Source organism: Papaver somniferum, unplaced genomic scaffold (genome assembly GCF_003573695.1).
Source record: "Papaver somniferum cultivar HN1 unplaced genomic scaffold, ASM357369v1 unplaced-scaffold_131, whole genome shotgun sequence".
Classification (NCBI taxonomy): Eukaryota; Viridiplantae; Streptophyta; class Magnoliopsida; order Ranunculales; family Papaveraceae; genus Papaver; species Papaver somniferum.
Window position 1 is genome coordinate 1094022 of NW_020622270.1, and position 18926 is coordinate 1112947.

At 36.9% G+C, this 18926-nt stretch overlaps 4 protein-coding genes across 4 annotated transcripts; 2 read left to right on the forward strand and 2 right to left on the reverse strand.

The window, feature by feature from the left end:
- The first annotated feature begins 9521 nt into the window (after positions 1-9521).
- On the forward strand, positions 9522-10114 carry LOC113332403 (late embryogenesis abundant protein 76-like). The gene is made up of 2 exons (XM_026578952.1): positions 9522-9845; positions 9965-10114. Exons 1-2 carry the CDS (start codon positions 9570-9572, stop codon positions 10076-10078), a joined length of 390 nt encoding a protein of 129 aa, XP_026434737.1. The 5' UTR covers positions 9522-9569; the 3' UTR covers positions 10079-10114.
- Positions 10115-10377: 263 nt separating this feature from the next.
- On the reverse strand, positions 10378-10634 carry LOC113332366 (anaphase-promoting complex subunit 11). Its single transcript, XM_026578912.1, has one exon. It carries the CDS (start codon positions 10627-10629, stop codon positions 10378-10380), a length of 252 nt encoding a protein of 83 aa, XP_026434697.1. The 5' UTR covers positions 10630-10634.
- Positions 10635-13145: 2511 nt separating this feature from the next.
- LOC113332365 (UPF0098 protein TC_0109-like) lies at positions 13146-14090 on the forward strand. The gene has a single exon (XM_026578910.1). It carries the CDS (start codon positions 13194-13196, stop codon positions 13692-13694), a length of 501 nt encoding a protein of 166 aa, XP_026434695.1. The 5' UTR covers positions 13146-13193; the 3' UTR covers positions 13695-14090.
- Positions 14091-14927: 837 nt separating this feature from the next.
- Positions 14928-16474, reverse strand: LOC113332364. The gene is made up of 2 exons (XM_026578909.1): positions 16147-16474; positions 14928-15909 (listed from the first exon to the last, which is right to left on the reverse strand). Exons 1-2 carry the CDS (start codon positions 16265-16267, stop codon positions 15368-15370), a joined length of 663 nt encoding a protein of 220 aa, XP_026434694.1. The 5' UTR covers positions 16268-16474; the 3' UTR covers positions 14928-15367.
- Positions 16475-18926: the final 2452 nt, after the last annotated feature.

Here is an 18926-nt window from a genome sequence, read left to right on the forward strand (position 1 = left end):
TCCTTTTTGGGACATTTGTATTTTTGGACTTTTTGGACATTCTTGGACATTATTTTTAAACCCTAAGGAAGGGTCAAAATTAAATATCAACTGTTTGCAGGGAAGGACGACAGTTACGATACTGTCTCGTCCCCTCGGGTTCGTACACTAACATCGGAGTCGGTGGCCTGAGTCGACTTCAACGGTTCATCGCCCGTCTGGTACGGGAGGTAAGACTCTATCCACCCACGAATCCCCTGTCAGTGGGTTTTATTTTGTGATAACTCACACCCCTGCAAAAGAATGTCGAACTGGTATCACAATAGCCAATACAACGAATATCCGACTGAGTTTCAAAATGGACGTTACAATTTTAACCATAGTGTGAATAGTGATTGGGAACATCAACCTTTTCAAGGTTACAGCTCATACCATGGTGAGCCCAATTACTATACACACACACACCGGTCATACGAGCAAGAAAATAAGGATTATTATAGTACTAGTTCCTCGTCTTTGGACAATATAATGAAAATGTTGAAAACTAGTCCCTATGATGATCCTTCTGAACTTGTTCTTCCTCTAGAAGAGTCTCTCAAACAATTAACTGAGAATACAAATAGGTTTGTGTTAGAAATGAATAAACAAAATGCACCCATGAGTGAACTTTTTATACACGATACCATAAGGAAGTCATGTGATTCGATTCAAAAGCTTTTATTAGAGGCCCAGAACAGAACTGCTCAAGATAGTCTTAATTTCCAATATAGTGTTTCCAATAGTACCCTTGAAAATGAGGATAGTTATTTGCATAATCAAGATGCCGAGGTTAGAATTGGTAACACTAATTTTTTAGATGAGGTTCAACCATTTTCATGTTATTATGATGATTATGACGAGGATAGTGTTGATGAAGAATTTGAAATATGTAGGCATAGTGATCAGGAATTTGTTACTCCAAATGAACTTTATGATGATAGTGTTATTTCTGGTTCAGATCCCGATAATTTTAATGATTATTCACCTATTCAAAAGGACGAGGATTTGATTAGAGATACCACTTCTTTAGATGATGTAGTATTTCCTTTTGATTACGAAGTCGATAATGGTTTAGAGGAACGAGTTTATTCTGAGAATATCGTTTTAGAGTCTAGCTATTTAGAAACAATGGTCTTAGACGAAGAGAATGAACTCGTACAACTATTAAATATGGGTGAGGATGTGTCACTTGAGTATAACCTAGAAGAAGCAATTGACTATTTTCAGGATTCCAACGATCTAGAAATTAAGGAAATTGTAGCTAGTCTATCTAGAGATACCCAAAACTCTAAGTTTGGGGGTGATTATCATTCTCCATGTGCCTCAACCATTTTGCAAGATTATCTTCATACACGTTTTCCTGAACCTAGTGATGTCCATAAGGAATTTCAGTTGTTAGAAACCCATCCTCTGGTTGATGAGGTTAGACCAGGCTATGATACTAAGATCGACTTTGTTTTCCCACCAAATATTTTTCAACCAATTGTGGGAACATATAAATTTCAGATGTGTCAATTATTTAGTTTTGAGACTAAACCTAATTACTTTAAGAGATTAGGGTCGATACATTTTCTTAAGATTGACCACCAGTTTCATCGTGGTCGATTGTGTGAGTCAAAACTGATTGACTTTAAGGATCCTCAATTATTCAGGTTATTATTATGTGCTTTTAAATTTTTACTTGAGTTTCTTCAGACTCTGATACCTAAACCGGATCTTATCTTTGAGGAATTCCAACCCATGGAAATATTTTATTTGGACCCAGTTATAGAACCTGAACCTGAACCACAGCTAGATGTAGTTGTCTTAAACAGGAAACTAGACAAGGGTGTGCTTTATTTGTTTATTTTCTTGACAGGTTGCAGATTCCTTTTTTTTGTGATAGCTCTATTTGGTTTTGATGACCCACAGAAATTTCGGCTATTACTTTATGATTCTATGAGGTGACTAATCTTTCCTAAGTCTGGCTGAAGAATTTAAACTTAGCACTTCTTTGGAGGTAACCCAACATTCATGCGACACGGTAATATCTTTCCTTATCTCTTTTGCTTCAAATGGTAACAGTTTCTCCTTGTTCATGCTTTTAATTTTATCTTTAGAACATTGAGGACAATGTTAGATTTAAGTTTGGGGGTATGGGAGAAACTTTTTAGTTGCAGTATGAATAAATAAACTCCAGAACCTAGAAATTTATGCCTATTGAGGATTGCACTAACTAATCTAAGTGGATGGAAGCATTTTGATCGTAGGAGTTGAGGAACCAATCTGATTAGATGGAAACATCTAGAAGAGTCTATTCATAAAAACACAGAGCTCAGGTGTTAGAAATAACATGATAGTTTCACCATATCTCGTTGAGTCCTTTTCACTTCTATTTTTATTTTGTTTTGTTTTTAAACAATGTTTCACTAAGTGATTAGGTATGGCTCACGATTCAAGTTGTTACCAATGCTAGGGTGAATTAGAGTGATTAAGATACAAAAAAAAATGGTAGTTACCAAAAAAAAAGTTGAAAAAAAAATTATTATGAAAAAAAATAAAAAATTGAGACCAGACCATTTGACCAAAAGGAATAAATTCAATAAAGTCGACCACTGGTACCCTTGTATATGCCAGTTGTGTTGACCTAGTAAACATCAAAACCATCTATGTTTTTCTATATCCATCTTCTTGATCTATCCATGTGATTAGTTTTGACTCCGGATATTGATGTCCATAGTGCAACTATCAGAGTAGAGCTCTGTCACTTTATATGAATTTTAGTATGCTTGAGCGCAAACTCGTGTACATCAATTGGAATTTCGCATCAGGGTACTTCCTCCTGTAGTCAATAAGTATGCCAACCAAGGAGATTCTTTAGTGCCTTCCAAGGTTCTGCGTAGATAGCTAAGGTCTGGAGTAAAGGTTTTGTGGGTATATCTCTTATAAGCCCTCCCGAGACTATAACTCGGCCACTAGGGACACCTAGGAGTTTAAAGGCTTATTGTATACGCTAAATGCAATCGACGATGCCTGCGACAGTGAGTTAGGATTTTATTTTCTATTTGATTTGCTCGAGGACTAGCAAATAATAAGTTTGGGGGTATTTGATAGACGCATTTATGTGTCTTATATAATCTCAATTGTATATATTATTAGTGCTCGATTTTATATTTATTATGGCTTTTTATGTCCCTGTAGGTATTTTTGGAGAAATAAGCTTTTGCGGCGAAATTGGCTAAAAAAAGTGGTTTTTGCGCTCTCACTTTGGATAAGGGGTAACCTAATTACTAAGGGTTGACCTATTTCCAGGCAGCTGCTAAAGGGAGAACAGCACAGGATAGGGGGACACCCACCTTCTTCACGATTTGAATCAAAAATATTTGGCGGGAAAAGAGACTTCACGTCTGCAGATTTTGGACGTGAAGATTTGGGAAGTTTTAAAGAGATTCAACACCGAAAATTGATTGGGATGGACTTCTCATGGCTAGACAAGTTTACTAGAAGCAATTGGATCGATCGAATTGGGCTGGAATGGCTGGAAAAGGGAAACAGAGGTGAATAAGGATATACGGCTATGTGGATTTGTTTTAGGAAATTCAGAGAGAATAAAGACCTAAAGCTCTTTCCAAAGATACATACATATCTATGGAAGAGTTTGAGATAAGTGGGAAAGCTCAGAAACGTGTGAAACAATTTATGGAAGGAATTATTGTCGTGACTGCCAAGGAAGGAAAGAAGAGATTTCAAAGCGATTTGGGAGAGATTTAATCGTCCTGTGGTGTATAAATAGGTTGCTGAGAGTCCTAAGAAAAGGAACGAGGAGTTTGGGGTCGAGAGGAGAGCTCAGGAGGCGAGAATCAGAGATTACAGGAAGCCCGTCTCTGCTGCTGCTGCCATTGAAGAGCACGAAGAACAGACTCTCACAGACAGTCGTTCTTCTACAGTGACAAGGACAGACGCTGGACAGTCTTAAAACAACAGCAACAGAAGCACTTCAGTTTTATCGTTCTTTTCTGGACGCCTTCTGTGGGTCGCAGATTCACTGATTTTATTCTTTTCACTCTTTTAATCAACTTTTGAGCTATAAAAATGTATTTTGAGCAAGTGATTAATGTGAGTAGCTAAACCCCAATACTGGTATGACGGAGGAAGCCCTATTTCACGCATGTGGTAATTCTAATAATTCTTTTATGACTATTTGCATTGATTTTTAATCGATTTATGATTTTTATTGAATGGGTGTGATTTCGTTTGATGGTGTATGCTTGGTCTATGTATTTTTGATACATCATGCTTTTGATTTACAATCATTACTTTTCAAAAATATATTTTTGGCAAAGAAGAAGAGTCCATATTTTTATTATTTGAACTATAATTGATTGGAATTATTATTTGAGTCGCATGAATGGAATTTGGTGGAATCCTGAGTCTCAGTCTCTCTCGACATTGTGACAAACCTTTTGTATATATATTTTCTATTTTTATTTTAAGTTTAGAACACAATCTTATCAAGTCCGAGTTGAACGAACTTTACTACCACTTAAAAACTACATCAGTAACCAAACAACAAAGTTCGGTTACCTGCGAAATAATACCAGGTAACCGAACATTACAATGTAACTTTTGAAATTTGTTTTTACTGAGTTCGGTTAGTTGATTAAATCTGCGAAACAACCGAACTTTTTGTTTATCAAGTTTGGTTATTTACCAAATTTAATCAACTAACCGAACTTCCTAATAATTTCTTTAAAAATTTGAGTTTAATGGAACATATATGAGTCAAATAGCCAAACTAACTAATAATTTCTTAAAAATTTGAATTTAACGAAACACATATGAGTCAAATAGCCAAACTAATCCCTTAAAACACAAATTAAAAACCAAATTATGAAATTCATTTAGTAATCCATATAACTAAATGTCGGAAGCAAACATAAGAAAACAAACTATCAAATCCGCAAAAAAAAAGTCTTCCAAACATAAGGAAACAAACTACCAAATCAGCAATAAAAAAAGTCTTCCAAACATAAGAAAACAAAGTACTAATTGTTGCAATCACTCATTTACCACGACTAGTACGAGAAACTTTTCTTGCGTTTAGGAGCTTTAGGTCGTCCTTCGTCACTAGGAGTGTCATCTCCACTGCTTTGTTGTTGAACCATCCGACTTGAACCTTCCCCTTCTCGGCGACTCCTCTTCGACGGCATGGTCTGGCTTGGATCAACCTGGCTTGTATCGACAAGGTTGGGATTAAAAATATTAGTTATTTGGTTGTAGAGGTCTGTTTGTTCTCGAGTGTCCATCGACTCTCCACTCCGGATTTTTTCCATCATTTTCTTCAACAATTTAGCACTTGCCTTCACCTTTTCTCATCAAAAACATAAGTAACTATCATTTTCCAATACTTTATAACATTTTGAAAAAAAAAAATTAAGAGTAAATATCTTACCGCCGAATTCCACAAGATCAAGGCCTCATAACCCCACATGGGGGTATACTTCATAATCTTCTGAGCCTCTTTCTCCGTTGCCGTCGCTTTTGCTTTATCAGCACGGGATTGTTGGACACTATTTATTACACGAGGATGAGAAAAATGTTCATACCATTCCATATATCCATCGTCAGCGGCATTTGGCTCATCAAACGAATCTTATAACTCTTCGACTAGAACAAGATAATCCCCAAAGTTCTTCCATTGGTCCACTGATGGAGCAAGATCGTATTTGGGGATGAAATTCTTCTCAATGTTCTTAGTTCCGACCTTCTTTACCTTGAAGGTGAAGTTTTCCACTTGTGGGACACTTTGGACACAAGAAAGTTGTCTAAGTACTCTTCGAGGATTATACATTGTACACCCCCCAGGATGAAACAACGGTCCATTATAACCCGTAACAGGTGAGAAATTAATAACATCAACATCCTCCTCGTCTTTATCTGATGCAATGCTGTAAGGATGGAAAACCACATCTTCCACTGTTAACTTATCCAATGTCTCCCTCAACTCCAACACCTTTTTTTCCTTATTCTTTTCCCGTGAGTTCATAAATTCATATTTACCAGCTGTAGGCTTCCCATAAGGCCAAGGAGTGCGAGCATGAGACAATTGTAGTTTAGGGAAGTGGTCGTACACCCAAACCTATGAGAAGAGGCAAAAAATAATACATTCACAATATGATTAGTAACAATATACATTCATTCACTTATATATTCAAACACACAAAGGATAATTTAATTGGGTACCTGAACAAGGGTGTATAAGCCTAAAAAAAAACACTCTTAAGCCTCGAAACTTTTCTGAGTTCCACTTGAACGAATGAAAGAACCGCAATAACCCAAGAGTAGTTGTTAAACTCATCCAAGGGGTCCAATAGCTGGAGGTAATGAGCATTTACCACGTGGCCTAAAGTGTCAGGGAAGAATATGGTTCCAAGTTGATACAATAAATAAGCATCCACATGGTGCTTAGTCTTCTCCTCTGTCATCACCAACTTTCCTTGAGCAACCAAATCTTTCGTCCCTGAAAACTCATCAAACAAGGTTTTGAGATTGATTTTTTTCACCTTCTTCTTGTACGTGCGTTCTTCCTCAAACTCATTATACTCATCGCCTTCCTTAGGCTCTTTGTTAGCTCGCCTAAACTCACATTGTTCCTTTTTATCGCTCCATCCTAGACACCTTTCGACTAGTTTTTCAAGAACTTCATAACTCATCGAGGGATCGTAGCCATCTCGAACACTTGTTCCTGTAATTGGTAGGGATGTGATTCTAAAAAAATCATCCGGAGTTATTGTCATCTCACCAAAAGGTAGATGAAAGGTATCCGTTTCTTTATAAGCCCTCTCGGCAAATGCAGTAACAATGACAACATCAAATTTTTGGTGCACATGTTGTATCCCGTTCCATAGTACACAATCAAATACCTCCAAGCAGATCTCATCACACTCATTTTCCATATTCCGTACCTTGTTCTTTTGACGTTTCAAAACACGAACAACATTTTTATGATCCTAAAAAAACAACATCATATCTTATCTACTAATATATATAGAAAAGAACAATATATGTCAAAATATAATAAAATGACTGAGAAATCTAAATCTTGATGGTTAAGATTGAACCATACCTTTGTCGCAAAGATCTTGGCAGCCCATGAGTTTTTGTAGCCCATCAATACCTCCCCGCCATCTCTTGGAGTACCATATGTTGGATTCTTTGGCGGCAAACACAAATCCTTATGAGGAATGTATGAATATCTAGAACAAGGATTTTTAGGCGTCTTTCTAGGTCTTTTTACCACTATGTATGCTTGTTCTTCTTCTTCTTCCTCTTCATCCGAGTCCTCCTCTGATCCATCATCATCCTTATCTCCATCCTTGTCTCCATCTTCCTCATCTTTTTCACCCTCATAATCGCCACCCTCATTTCCTCCTCCTTGAACTGGTTCATCTTCTCCACCTTGATTATGTTCTTGACTGCCCATCTCTTCCACAATCTCTTCATTAACTTGTTGGCTTACGTTGCCAACATTATCTCTATTGACACCATCTTGGATGACAACGCCCGGTAATGACCCACCTCCATACTTGGCATTTTTGGTTCCACGCTTACCGGCACCACAATGTACTTTGCCTCGAGGCGTAGGAGTTCTCAGATCTTCCAGTAAAGGTTGTTTTCCTCTAATCAAGAAAACAAAATATATTAGATTAACCGATAAATGATTGACTAAATCAGATGCAACATAAGGGTTCTCAGCGTAAGGTTCGGTTTGAATAGTTTTTTTGCGAACACACCGAACTCCACATGTGTGCAAATACAGAAGAGTTCAGTTTGTCAAGGTTTTTTGCGAATAAACCGAACTCAACATTGGTCACTAATAGTAAAGAGTTCGGTTTGTCAAGGTTTTTTGCGATCAAACCGAACTCCACATGTGTGCAAATACTGAAGAGTTCGTTTTGTCAAGGTTTTTTGCGAATAAACCGAACTCAACATTGGTAACTAATAGTGAAGAGTTCGGTTTGTCAAGGTTTTTTGCGAATAAACCGAACTCCACATGTATGCAACACAACATAGTTGGACAAGTTCGGTTAAATTGAAACTCAACATATAGGGAAAAATAGCATAGTTCGGTTATATTGAAATTTGTTTTTTTTTTTGGTAAAGTTCGGTTACTAAATAGTTTTAGAATATTATGCAAACCGACCGAACAAGATAGCTCAGTTCGGTTAAACAAAAACTTAAAATAGCGGGAAAAATTGCAAAGTTCGGTTACAAGTGGAAAAAAAATTGTTGCAAAACTGGTGAAGTTCGGTTAGAAAAAAGTTTTAGGTTTTTTTGCGAACTAACCGAACTGGCAGTTCGGTGACCTGGTTTTGAATCCTATAAAACCGAACTGTTCTTCGTGTTCTTCCTTTCAGGAAGTTCGGTTAACAAACTAGGGTTTTCTAGAAATTCGTCCTAACCGAACAACGCACTGTAACTCCCGTTCGAACCCTATTTTGATGATTTCTATTCAATCAAATTAGAAGTATGGGTTTGTTGGAAAATACTTGCGAATCGGTCCCATGGAAGAATCGGGCTTCTTACTGCGTCTATTATATTGGATTATGGATTCACTTGGCTCTTCCACTTCTTTATGAATCTCAAAATCACTTGGCTGATTTGCTAGATGTCCTAATGGGGGACCTGTTCCTGAGAGTCTATTGGTTTTCTTTCGAAGAACCATTCTTAATAGTCGATTGATTAATCGACGATGAAAATTATATGAATCAACGATTAATCGATGAAGACGATGTTGAAATGGGGGAAGAGGAAAGAAGAAGAGGAGAACAGTTCCTCAAAACTGTTTTTTTTTTTTTTGTGCGGCTAGGTTAGATTAGGATTATATTTAGGTTTTTCTTTTTGATTAAGTTAGATGTAGTTATTAAGTTAGGATTAATTTAATTAGGATAAGGGCCAAATTAGTAATCTCATCTGATTTTAGGACATCCCTTAACATTGTAGGGTAGGTGGCCTAATAGAACCATGGTCCCAACAAAACCATGGTCCCAAAAAATCGTTCTCTTCAAATGCCTTTGGTCCCAAGACCTGAAGGTACTAGGTAGGGCACGTGCCCATCCGAATCATGACCTTAAACCAAAAAAAATATTATTGTAACCAATTTTCCTCCTAGGAACAACCGCTGCCGACGGCACTTGGCATGTATCTTCAAAAACAAAAAGAATTCTTATAAAAGAAAAGCCTTTAGGTGAGTCATGACCATAAAATGGTAGATTATAAAGAATCCTCTGCATCATATCAATGCCGACCATCTTCCATTTTTGTTTTGAACATGACTTGTTACTAGAAAAACCACAAAGCAAATGACATGTCCAAAAAAAAAAATATTAAATAAAAGAAGTAGCCGTACAGGTGTATGATTCAAAATCTATAAATACACCCCATACAAGAAGAGAGGGAAAGATATCAAGTACAAAAAACAATCTCTTCATCTTATTATACAACCACCAATTTGAAGTTCAGTTTCTCATCTAGCTAGTAAATCTATTTCCTTTCATTTCAAGAGTGCGAAGATGTCTACCAATCAGAGTGCGGCCGTTGAATCCGCTAAGAACACAGCTAACACAGCTGGGGAACATGTTGCCGATGCAGCTAAAGCAACTAGAGACTATGTAGCAGATGCAGCTAACACTACAACCAATACTGCCCAACAGAAAAAGGAAGAGGCCTCTCGTGTCCTTATTGACGATACAGCTCAAACAGCTAGGCAGCATGTTGCCAATGCAGCTGACTCTGTATCCAAAGCTGCCAAGCCGGAAGAAGAAAAGACCCCTGGATTCCTTGAAAAGGTAAGTTAATGTCTTTTTTACATTCAACGTACACAAGTTAATCAAAGCATACTGAATTCTACTGATTGATTTTTGATTTGTTGAGAATGGAGCATAATTATGGTGTAAATATTATGCAGACTGGGACAACAATGAAGAACACAGCACTAGGTGCAGCTGACACTGTGACTAAAACAGCACAAGGTGCAGTGGAGACTGTGAAGAATACAATCGGAATGAATGACAAGAAATGAAGAAGCAGATGTTAATCTTAGCAATCCATCCATCCATTTCCATCGAAAAATAAGAACAAAAATACAATATGTTGTACTTTTTCTCTGCAGATCTTTCTTTCGTGTCGTATTTGTTTGTAATAAATGCATGATTTGCAATGCATAATGAAAAATGTTTGATTCATTGGGTCAATTACTCTTGTCACTTCACTTTATCACATTTTCATAACCTCAGCAACAAAATGTTTCATAGTCTGGAATTTCTGACCGGAAAAATGATGAAAAGCAAGAGGAGGCATGTAATGTACTACATTACCTTGCTATTTGAATTGCCACTCCCTGCGGCAGATAGGGCAATTTGCTTGAGATGTTTGTGAGTTGACCCATTTTAAGATGCAATGGAGATGAAATGCGTGGTCGCATGCACCCCAAATTAGAGGGCAGTCATCTCCAGGGCGTTCACAATCAGAGCAACAGCCATCGAAGGGCATCCTACATATACCACATGTCTCATCTTGTGCATCCCATGTCCAGGAAGCTACACCATGCCACTGTAATATTTTAACCTTCATAATTAATACCGTCAATCAAAAAAAATTACACTTAAATCAACATGATCTCATAACAAAATATCAACTCCTATATCATTCGCAGAAACCAAAATTTTACAAAATCAAAATATGATTAAATTGAAAAAGGAGGAGGAAGAAGAAAAGGTAACAAGGCCGAGGCAAGGGTTTAGGGGAAAAAGTTGGAGTTTATATTACTGATATATACGGGTAAAGATTTAGTGGAGTAATATTGTACATAATCTTTGCATTTAAAGAAAATATTGTACCTGATCTTTGCATTTTGAGTTTGCCCCTAATTTGTAATGGTAATTCAAAAATGCCCCTCTTAAATTATTATTCTTAGAAATTATTTAACTTTTTATAAAAAAAAAATATATAAACCTCTATTTTCAATTAATAAAATCAAATATTGGTTATATGGAGTGATCAAGTACATCAAAATAAAAATAAAACAAATTACAAAAATAACATATTTGAAGTAGTACATATTGGAATTATTCGGGCAAAAAAAAATAGAAACAGAAAAGCTATCTATAAAATATGTATGGTATATCCGATTAAATTGGAAAAAAGATTGTCAAGGGATAATCTGACCATTTGTCAAGGGATAATCGCTCCATTTAATTAAACAAGGGTAATATACTCAACATCTTAACCTTGAAGATTCTGATGCCCCAAATTTATCATTATATCCGAAAAATTCACGGACTAGAAACCATTAACATAATAAAAGTACATTTCTTTGCATTTAACAAAAATAAAAGGTTTGAATTTTATAGCAAAATTCAATCCGCGGACAAAAATAAAAGGTTTGAATTAATAAAATCAAATATTGGTTATATGGAGTGATCAAGTAAATCAAAATAAAAATAAAACAAATTACAAAAATAACATATTTGAAGTAGTACATGTTGGAATTATTCAGGAAAAAAAATAGAAACACAAAAGCTATCGATAAAATAAGTATGGTATATCCGATTAAATTGGAGAAAAGATTGTCAAGGGATAATCTGACCATTTGATAGATTTTATGCTTGATTAAAAATCGCTCCATTTAAATAAGGGTAATATACTCAACATCTTAATTGTAGGTGTAGATAATCCACAGGGCTAGGTGGCAAGATCTTGAGCTATGATACACCGAAGAGGAAAGAGCGACGAAGCACAGGATAGAACCAAATAGCGCAAAGAGCGAGGTGTCACGTGGGTCGGACGTGATGGCCCTATAGTTGTCGGATGGGACGTGACCCTTATCCTCTGACAAGTCGGACGGACGATCAAAAAGCACTCGATCAGACAAACGGAGCTGGTCAAACAATGGGACGATAAGAAAGAAGGGTGACATCGTGTCAACCAGACGATCAGGACTCGGCCTCGAGTGAAGAACTATCAAAGACCAAGACTCTATCGACCATACCAGAAAGATGGGCGAGCGCCAACACATGCCTGATAGGGAACATCTAAACTGATGTAATGTGACAAACATTGTAATTCTGTTGTATGTCGACCTTGGCCTATAAATACAAGGGCTGGTCGAGAGAGAGAGACAGGTTGAAAGAGAGAGAAACAAGACACTACATTTGAGAGTTTGATAGTTACACCATTTGAGAAGGAGAGAACACCTTGTAATCGAAGAAAAGAAATAATAACATTCATCCTTTCACCCCGTGGACGTAGGTAATCATACCGAACTACGTATATCTTTGTGTCTATGTTTGTTGAACATCTTGACTTAGTTTTAACTCATCTTCTATACCATAGGATGTAGTGTGTGGTTTTATGCCACTACATTAACCTTGAAGATTCTGATGCCCCAAATTTATCATTGTATCTGAAAAATCAACGGACCAGAAACCATTAACATAATAAAAGTACATTTCCTTGCATTAAAAAAAAAATAAAAGGCCTGAATTTTATAGCAAAATTCAATCCGCAGTGAGCCAAGATAAGAGGACTCCAACCCTTTTCCTTTAGGCTAGGAGAACTCAATTTTATCAACGATGTTATACTTGTCTGAAAAACTCCGTTAAACATTTCTCAAGCAAATGGCATCACTCGCACACGAAATCCAAGGAATTAGGTAACTCAGTTTTTTTTCTTTTCTTTTTTTTTTTTTTAAATAACCCAGTTTTTATCTTGCATTCCTTACTCATCACAGGGTATTTTTGGTTTTTTTCCTATTTTTATTGCAGAAAGGGTACCCGACCCGGGCCCGGCCGACAACAGTTACGCCGTGAACGAGATTCAAATGCATGTGGTCCCAAAAATCTGACTTCAGAAAATTCTGGCAGAGTACGTGCCCCATGAGTCATGACCATATAGCCTATCGCTTCCTAAAACGTGGTAGAATATCTTGCTTTTGAGGTCGCCATAGACAGAATCCTCTGCATAATTCAAACAATCATGTCAACTACAAAGCAACTGACATGTGTTACCACAGATATTAAAAAGAAAAGAAAACAGCCATGAAAAATCCGTAAATACGTACCCATACAAGAAGCAGAGATACAGAGATAACAAGAAAACAAAACATCCTCTTCATCTTAACAACTATTCAGGGTTCAATGGCAGCAAGTGATGAGTTTAGGTTAGTGTCATCAGCAATAGCTCATGAAGGTAAATTACCAAGGAAGTATACGGAAGAAGGACAAGGCGCAGCAAAGAAACTGTCATCACCACCATTAGAATGGTATAATGTACCAGATGGTACTAAAAGTCTAGCCATGGTTGTTCAAGATCTTGATGCGGATGTAATACCTTGGACTGCTTGGGTTGTTATTAACATACCACCTTCACTGAAAGGTTTGCCTGAAGGATTCTCAGGTATTAAAGTTGAAGAATTAGGTGGTGGTGATGATTATGGTGAGATTCAGGAAGGTAATAATGATCATAAGGTTCCTGGTTGGCGCGTGCCTATGTTGCCAGAACCTGGTCACAGGTTCGAATTCAAGCTTTATGCTTTGGATGATTTGATGCATCTTGGTCACAAGGTCACCAAGGAGAAACTGATTGAAGCAGTTGAAGGGCATGTGCTTGGTGAAGCTGTTCTCCTCTCCATTTTCTGATCGATGTCTTTTTTTTTTTACTTTTATGTCGAAAGGAACGAAAATGAGGAGTTAGTTTCCATGTTTGTCCTCTCTTTGTTTGAAGCGTTGTTTCGGTAAGATCTGTTTGTGCGTGATACTTGATTAGCAGAACTGGTAATCTTTACTCTAAAATAAAACTTTATTACCAAAATCAATCCAAAGTTACATCTCTAACACTCCTTTCTTTGTTAAGCAATCAGCAAAGAAATTGATTTTCTTCAGGTTCTGAAATTTATCACAAATTGTTAACAATCTTGCCTGAACTATCCAAGGAAGTCTATTTGCTGCGAAAGCTTTAAGCACTGCAGATGAGTCAGATAGTACCAAAAGACAAAAATGACCATTGACCAAAGCCTGCTCCAAAGCTTTTATAATAGCAATAACTTCAACAATGAAGTTAGTAGCTATACCCAGACCACCACATTCAGCAAACACAAAGGCCCCTATATCAGTCCTGACAATAAAACCATAACCTGACACCCCTGGGTTCCCTCTTGAACCACCATGGCAGCAGAGAACTTGTAAAGTATTAGGATTAGGAAGTTTAAAGAAACATTCCACAGCCCTGGCGAATTTAATCCTTCTACATTCAGAACACTGGCTTCCTTGCCAATACAGCTCAGAACAGCTAGGGACCATGTTGCGAATCTTGCTGGCTCTATATCCAAAGATGCCCAACTGAAAAGGGAAGAGACCTCTGGATTCCTTTAGCAGGTAAATACAACAAGATCAAAATTAATTAAAACAAAACACGAAATTAACAAGCCCCCAAAACTTCAAAATACATAAACATATGAAAAAAAATAACAAAAATTTACTTACTTTCTGTGGTTACATCATCGAGATCTATTTTCCGACTTAACTCTGGCTCTTTGAATTACAGTGAATTCAGCATATAAAATCCTAATGCAGCAGATTAATTACCATCGTAGTTGATATGATTTTGAGTTTCTTCGCCCTTTTGATAGTTTCTCATAGAAACTGACATAATGTTGTTTTCTTTTGAAGTTAAAAGGCATAAAGCGAAACCGAAGGACTGTTAATATCAATACATAGGCTATCTAAATGTGCCACTGCACAATGTGGCTTGAAAAGTGACAAACGCCACAAACCCATGCCAATGGGAGAAAATGGTTCCAAACAGTACCAAAATCAGAGTGCCTATCACACAGTGAAGTAGAATTAGAAGAACAAAATTCAAACACAAAGAAATCCTAAATCAGAATCAAAATTAAAGTCAACCCCAGAATCAAATTCAGACAACAGACCTTGACAGGTCAATAGGCACCTAAACTGAGTATGGACAAGTTCGAGTGGCTTAAACGGCCTTATTGCCTCTTTCTAAGGCAATAAAAAAAATCTCTAGGAAAAGAATAACACTAAAAGCATGAAAGAATATATATAGAATGAAGAATAGTTTAAATGCTCGAATGCGAACACTCGTTATTCAACTAAGCAATTTAAGCTAACTTTTTCGGATGGAATTCTTAACATCAACAAGATCTTCTCCAAGATCTTTCAACGAAACAAGGGTATTCATATGAGGAGTTGCGTGGACATACCCTTTTGCACCTTCAGTACACCAAAGTTTCGTTGCAGTTGTAGCTTTAATGTCATAACAAGAGATTACGCCATTTTGCCATAGTAGAATTTTACTCTCTGTTAGGGATAATAGTTGGCACTTTGAGACATAACCCAATTTTCTGCTGAACACCTTGATCCAAAGTAAAAGAGTTGATGTAGGTACACTCTGCCAAACGAGTACTGAGTCGGCAGTTGTTCATATTTTTCTTCTTGAATACCCATCCATCCATCATAGGTTCACCTTGCTCTATGTAAGGTAGACACAAACTCAGATCCCCTTCAAGTGTCACATTGATAGAGGAATTGCAAGTAAAATGAAAAAGTGGTGATGGCAAACACCGAAATGTTTCATCTTCTAAATCAAAGGCCACAATGTCACATTTAGATATTGTAGTATCTATTAACCAATGCACAGCCCCATTAGCAAAAACGCCCGTTCCCGTGAACGCATAGGAAATTTCTTCTGGTTTGTCTTCCCACCCGTTGCCATTGCCAAGAGTGTAAACTTTGACGCCATGCTTGCCATTTCCCTTGTACAAACTCCTGACAACCTTGTACGCACAGGTGGAATGACAATAACCAAATCCAGCACACTCATAATATTTCTCCGCTGGAACACGAATTCGTTCACCAGTGATGGGATTGAAAATGTATATAACAGCAACATCGAATTTGCGCTAATAAGTACTATAACATACCAAACCATTGCAAGAACCGATCAAATCAAAGGTATAAACAAAAGTTAATACATTGCCTATCTTTGTAACGACCATCTCTGGAAATTGTTCTATATAGTCAAGTTCATAGCCATCAAAGTAATTTCTAGTGTTATTTATGAAAAGCATACCTGTCTTGGGTTTACCCAACAGATTTCGCCAGATTGCACATACTCTTCTGCATTGCAAAACGGATTCGATGGGTAATCGATTTAGTGTTTCTAATACCATATCTGAGTTTAGCTTATCCATCGTTCCCTTATCCAACAAATCTCCCAATTGATTCTCTTCTGATTCTTCTTTTGAGTCTTGTTATAACAACTAGGGTTCTGTTTTTTCCGGCTAATTGACCAAGTGATTAACTGTCTTCTGAAGGATTCTTCTTTGATTTGGGTTTTCTAGGAAATCAGAAACTATGACTCTATGAGATTGAGTTTCTTCTTCGCCCTTTTTGACAATTTTTTGTACAGAACTTATTACCAGAGAAACCGGTATTTGACATCATCGTAGGCTATTTATGAGTGTAAATCCTGACTCGTACGCCTTGGTAACTCGGTGTCTGACTCTTCTTTTTTTTTTTTCCATTTTCAAATGTTCGATTCGACTCGGCTCATGCATCCGGCTTGGAGGTGTTCTAGTCCAATGTAGTTACAAAAATTCTTGGTGAACCAAGAATTTAAACCACACAAAAACAATCAGACACATCAAAACCCATAAAATGGAACCCCCTACTGTCTTCCGCGGGACCCATCGGGACCACATCCAAAAATTTGTGAGAGAAAAAATGGAATTCGGTTTTGATGTGTAGTTTGAAGAGGCGGTCTGTTAACAATCATTCATGTAGTTAATATCAAATACCGATTTATCTCGATCGGAGACCGGTACACTGGTACAATATTGTACCGGAGAGATTTCGGTTTCAAATATATATATCAGTTCTAAATTTATATCTATAATTTCACACATCGATTTAAGATAAAAATGCCATCCATGTATGTAATGACATCAATTTTATTGTTTCATACCGGCGGTAAAAGGCACAAACTTATAATGTATGTAAATACATACTAAATGAGAACTATCAACGTACTGACGACACAAATAAATTCATTAAAAATCATTTATATAGCTACTAGACATACACCTAATAACCATGAATAAGAGATGAGTACTACTGCTACAACTGCTAAAATGTTCTAATAAAGCATATTGTGTTCGGTGCAGCTTCAACTGCTACCAAGGTTTGTAGTTTATACTAGAAATCTTCCATGATGCTTGTTAGAGCATTGCTCGGTCGAACTCGCATGCGTTGCTATCTCAAGCATGTTTGTCAATGTTAATTAGTGATCAAAACTATATGTGTTGATTTCTAGTATAATTATGACTAAGTCTCGGTTTAGGATAGTTAGGAATAGTTGAGCTCCAGACTCCATGGCGATTATCTTACGAAGACGAAGAACTACTCAAGGAACCAGTGGAACTTCATCCGACTAAAAGGTATGTGGAGACTTGAACTCATCTGTCATTCAAAAGTATATCTACTCTATCTCCTACTCTTGAGACAAAAGTCGTATAAGTATGATAGTTTTCATACATACATAAATTGTTAATTCGAGACGAGTTTACTCTCCTATCTTTTTCTCGAAATATGTGTTGGTAAGCTTTTGCTTTAACCATTTTCATCTTTACCCGTGACGAAAGTCATGATGACGTTTCAATCTTGAAAATAGCTTTGATGACGATAGTCGATTCTTTATGTCTAACGACTATTATAACATTATAGAAGAATGTTTCAATGATTGAAATGTAGAGTTGAGATTACGTAACCAACTATGAATATAAGCATATATAGTGTGTTCGCACATTCGTGTATAAATCCATGTGCCGGAAATCAAGTGCGTGCATATGTGTGCATGCGGTATTGGGGAAGGAGACAGGTTAGGTACGCGTACTGGCGGATGTTTTCATACTGAAAATTTCTGCTGGAGTTTGTAAGTTTGCAAACTATAAAACCAGTCACCTTAGGTAAGCATACCCGTACGCGTACCCACAGAAGTTTTCAAACCGAAAATTTCTGCTGAGTTTTCAAACTCAACTCCGTTTTCTATGGTACACGTACCCGTACGCGTACCTAAGCTGGTTATATCTCTCAAATCGGTAGTTTCATGAACTTAAACAATAAATCAATAAGGAATGCAATCTTTGCAAACCGTGCTATATTGTTCATGAATTGATTCAAGTGAATCAAACCGATTTTGTTTCAATTTTGTCTATGTATAAAGATCTAAGCAATTGAAGAACTCTTGAACTAGTTCTTATGAGTGATAAGTACTTAAGTGCTACATTTTATACCCATATTTATATTAGTTAGGACTCGATATCTTGACTAATAATACAATTTTAATGCTTTTGTAGAAAGTACAACGAGTTTCGATCATTGGAGGAAAATTGGCTTAACTAGAAGCTAAATTGGCACTTTTGATTTACCATGCCGAAAGAGTCAGAGCCGGGTTAAAGTTTGTTGGCTGGCTGGCAAGCCAACTCAAGTGTCGCCACCACCAGAGGCATTGACTATATTAAACAAAGAGGAGTTTTCTTTGTTTGAGCATGTGATTCCACTAATGGGCCAAGAGAAACATCGGACGTATAACCATGTTTATTTTGTGGCGTTTCAATATCACTAAATCTCACTCTTTTACAAACAGAAGTCAAGCAGGTGGTGTTAATTCAAAGATAAAAGGGATCTGATCTCAATTTCAAAGGCGGATTTCTGTGACCATCTTCACAAGAAGATGCCGATCATTTTCTCTACTTCTATTTGATTACTAGGTTGGAATGGGTACGCAACACATCGCTGGGTTTTCCCGGTGCTCTAACTTCATTTGTTGGTGGGTGTGAACTGAAGTACATG

Bases quoted from the DNA above. Each gene is read 5' to 3' on its own strand.
- LOC113332403 (XM_026578952.1), top strand. From the start codon at position 9,570: ATGTCTACCAATCAGAGTGCGGCCGTTGAATCCGCTAAGAACACAGCT. The intron at 9,846-9,964 runs GTAAGTTAATGT...AATATTATGCAG, and splicing joins CCCCTGGATTCCTTGAAAAG to ACTGGGACAACAATGAAGAA.
- LOC113332366 (XM_026578912.1), bottom strand. From the start codon at position 10,629: ATGAAGGTTAAAATATTACAGTGGCATGGTGTAGCTTCCTGGACATGG.
- LOC113332365 (XM_026578910.1), top strand. From the start codon at position 13,194: ATGGCAGCAAGTGATGAGTTTAGGTTAGTGTCATCAGCAATAGCTCAT.
- LOC113332364 (XM_026578909.1), bottom strand. From the start codon at position 16,267: ATGGATAAGCTAAACTCAGATATGGTATTAGAAACACTAAATCGATTA. The intron at 15,910-16,146 runs GTATGCTTTTCA...TTCGTGTTCCAG, and splicing joins GTTGGGTAAACCCAAGACAG to CGGAGAAATATTATGAGTGT.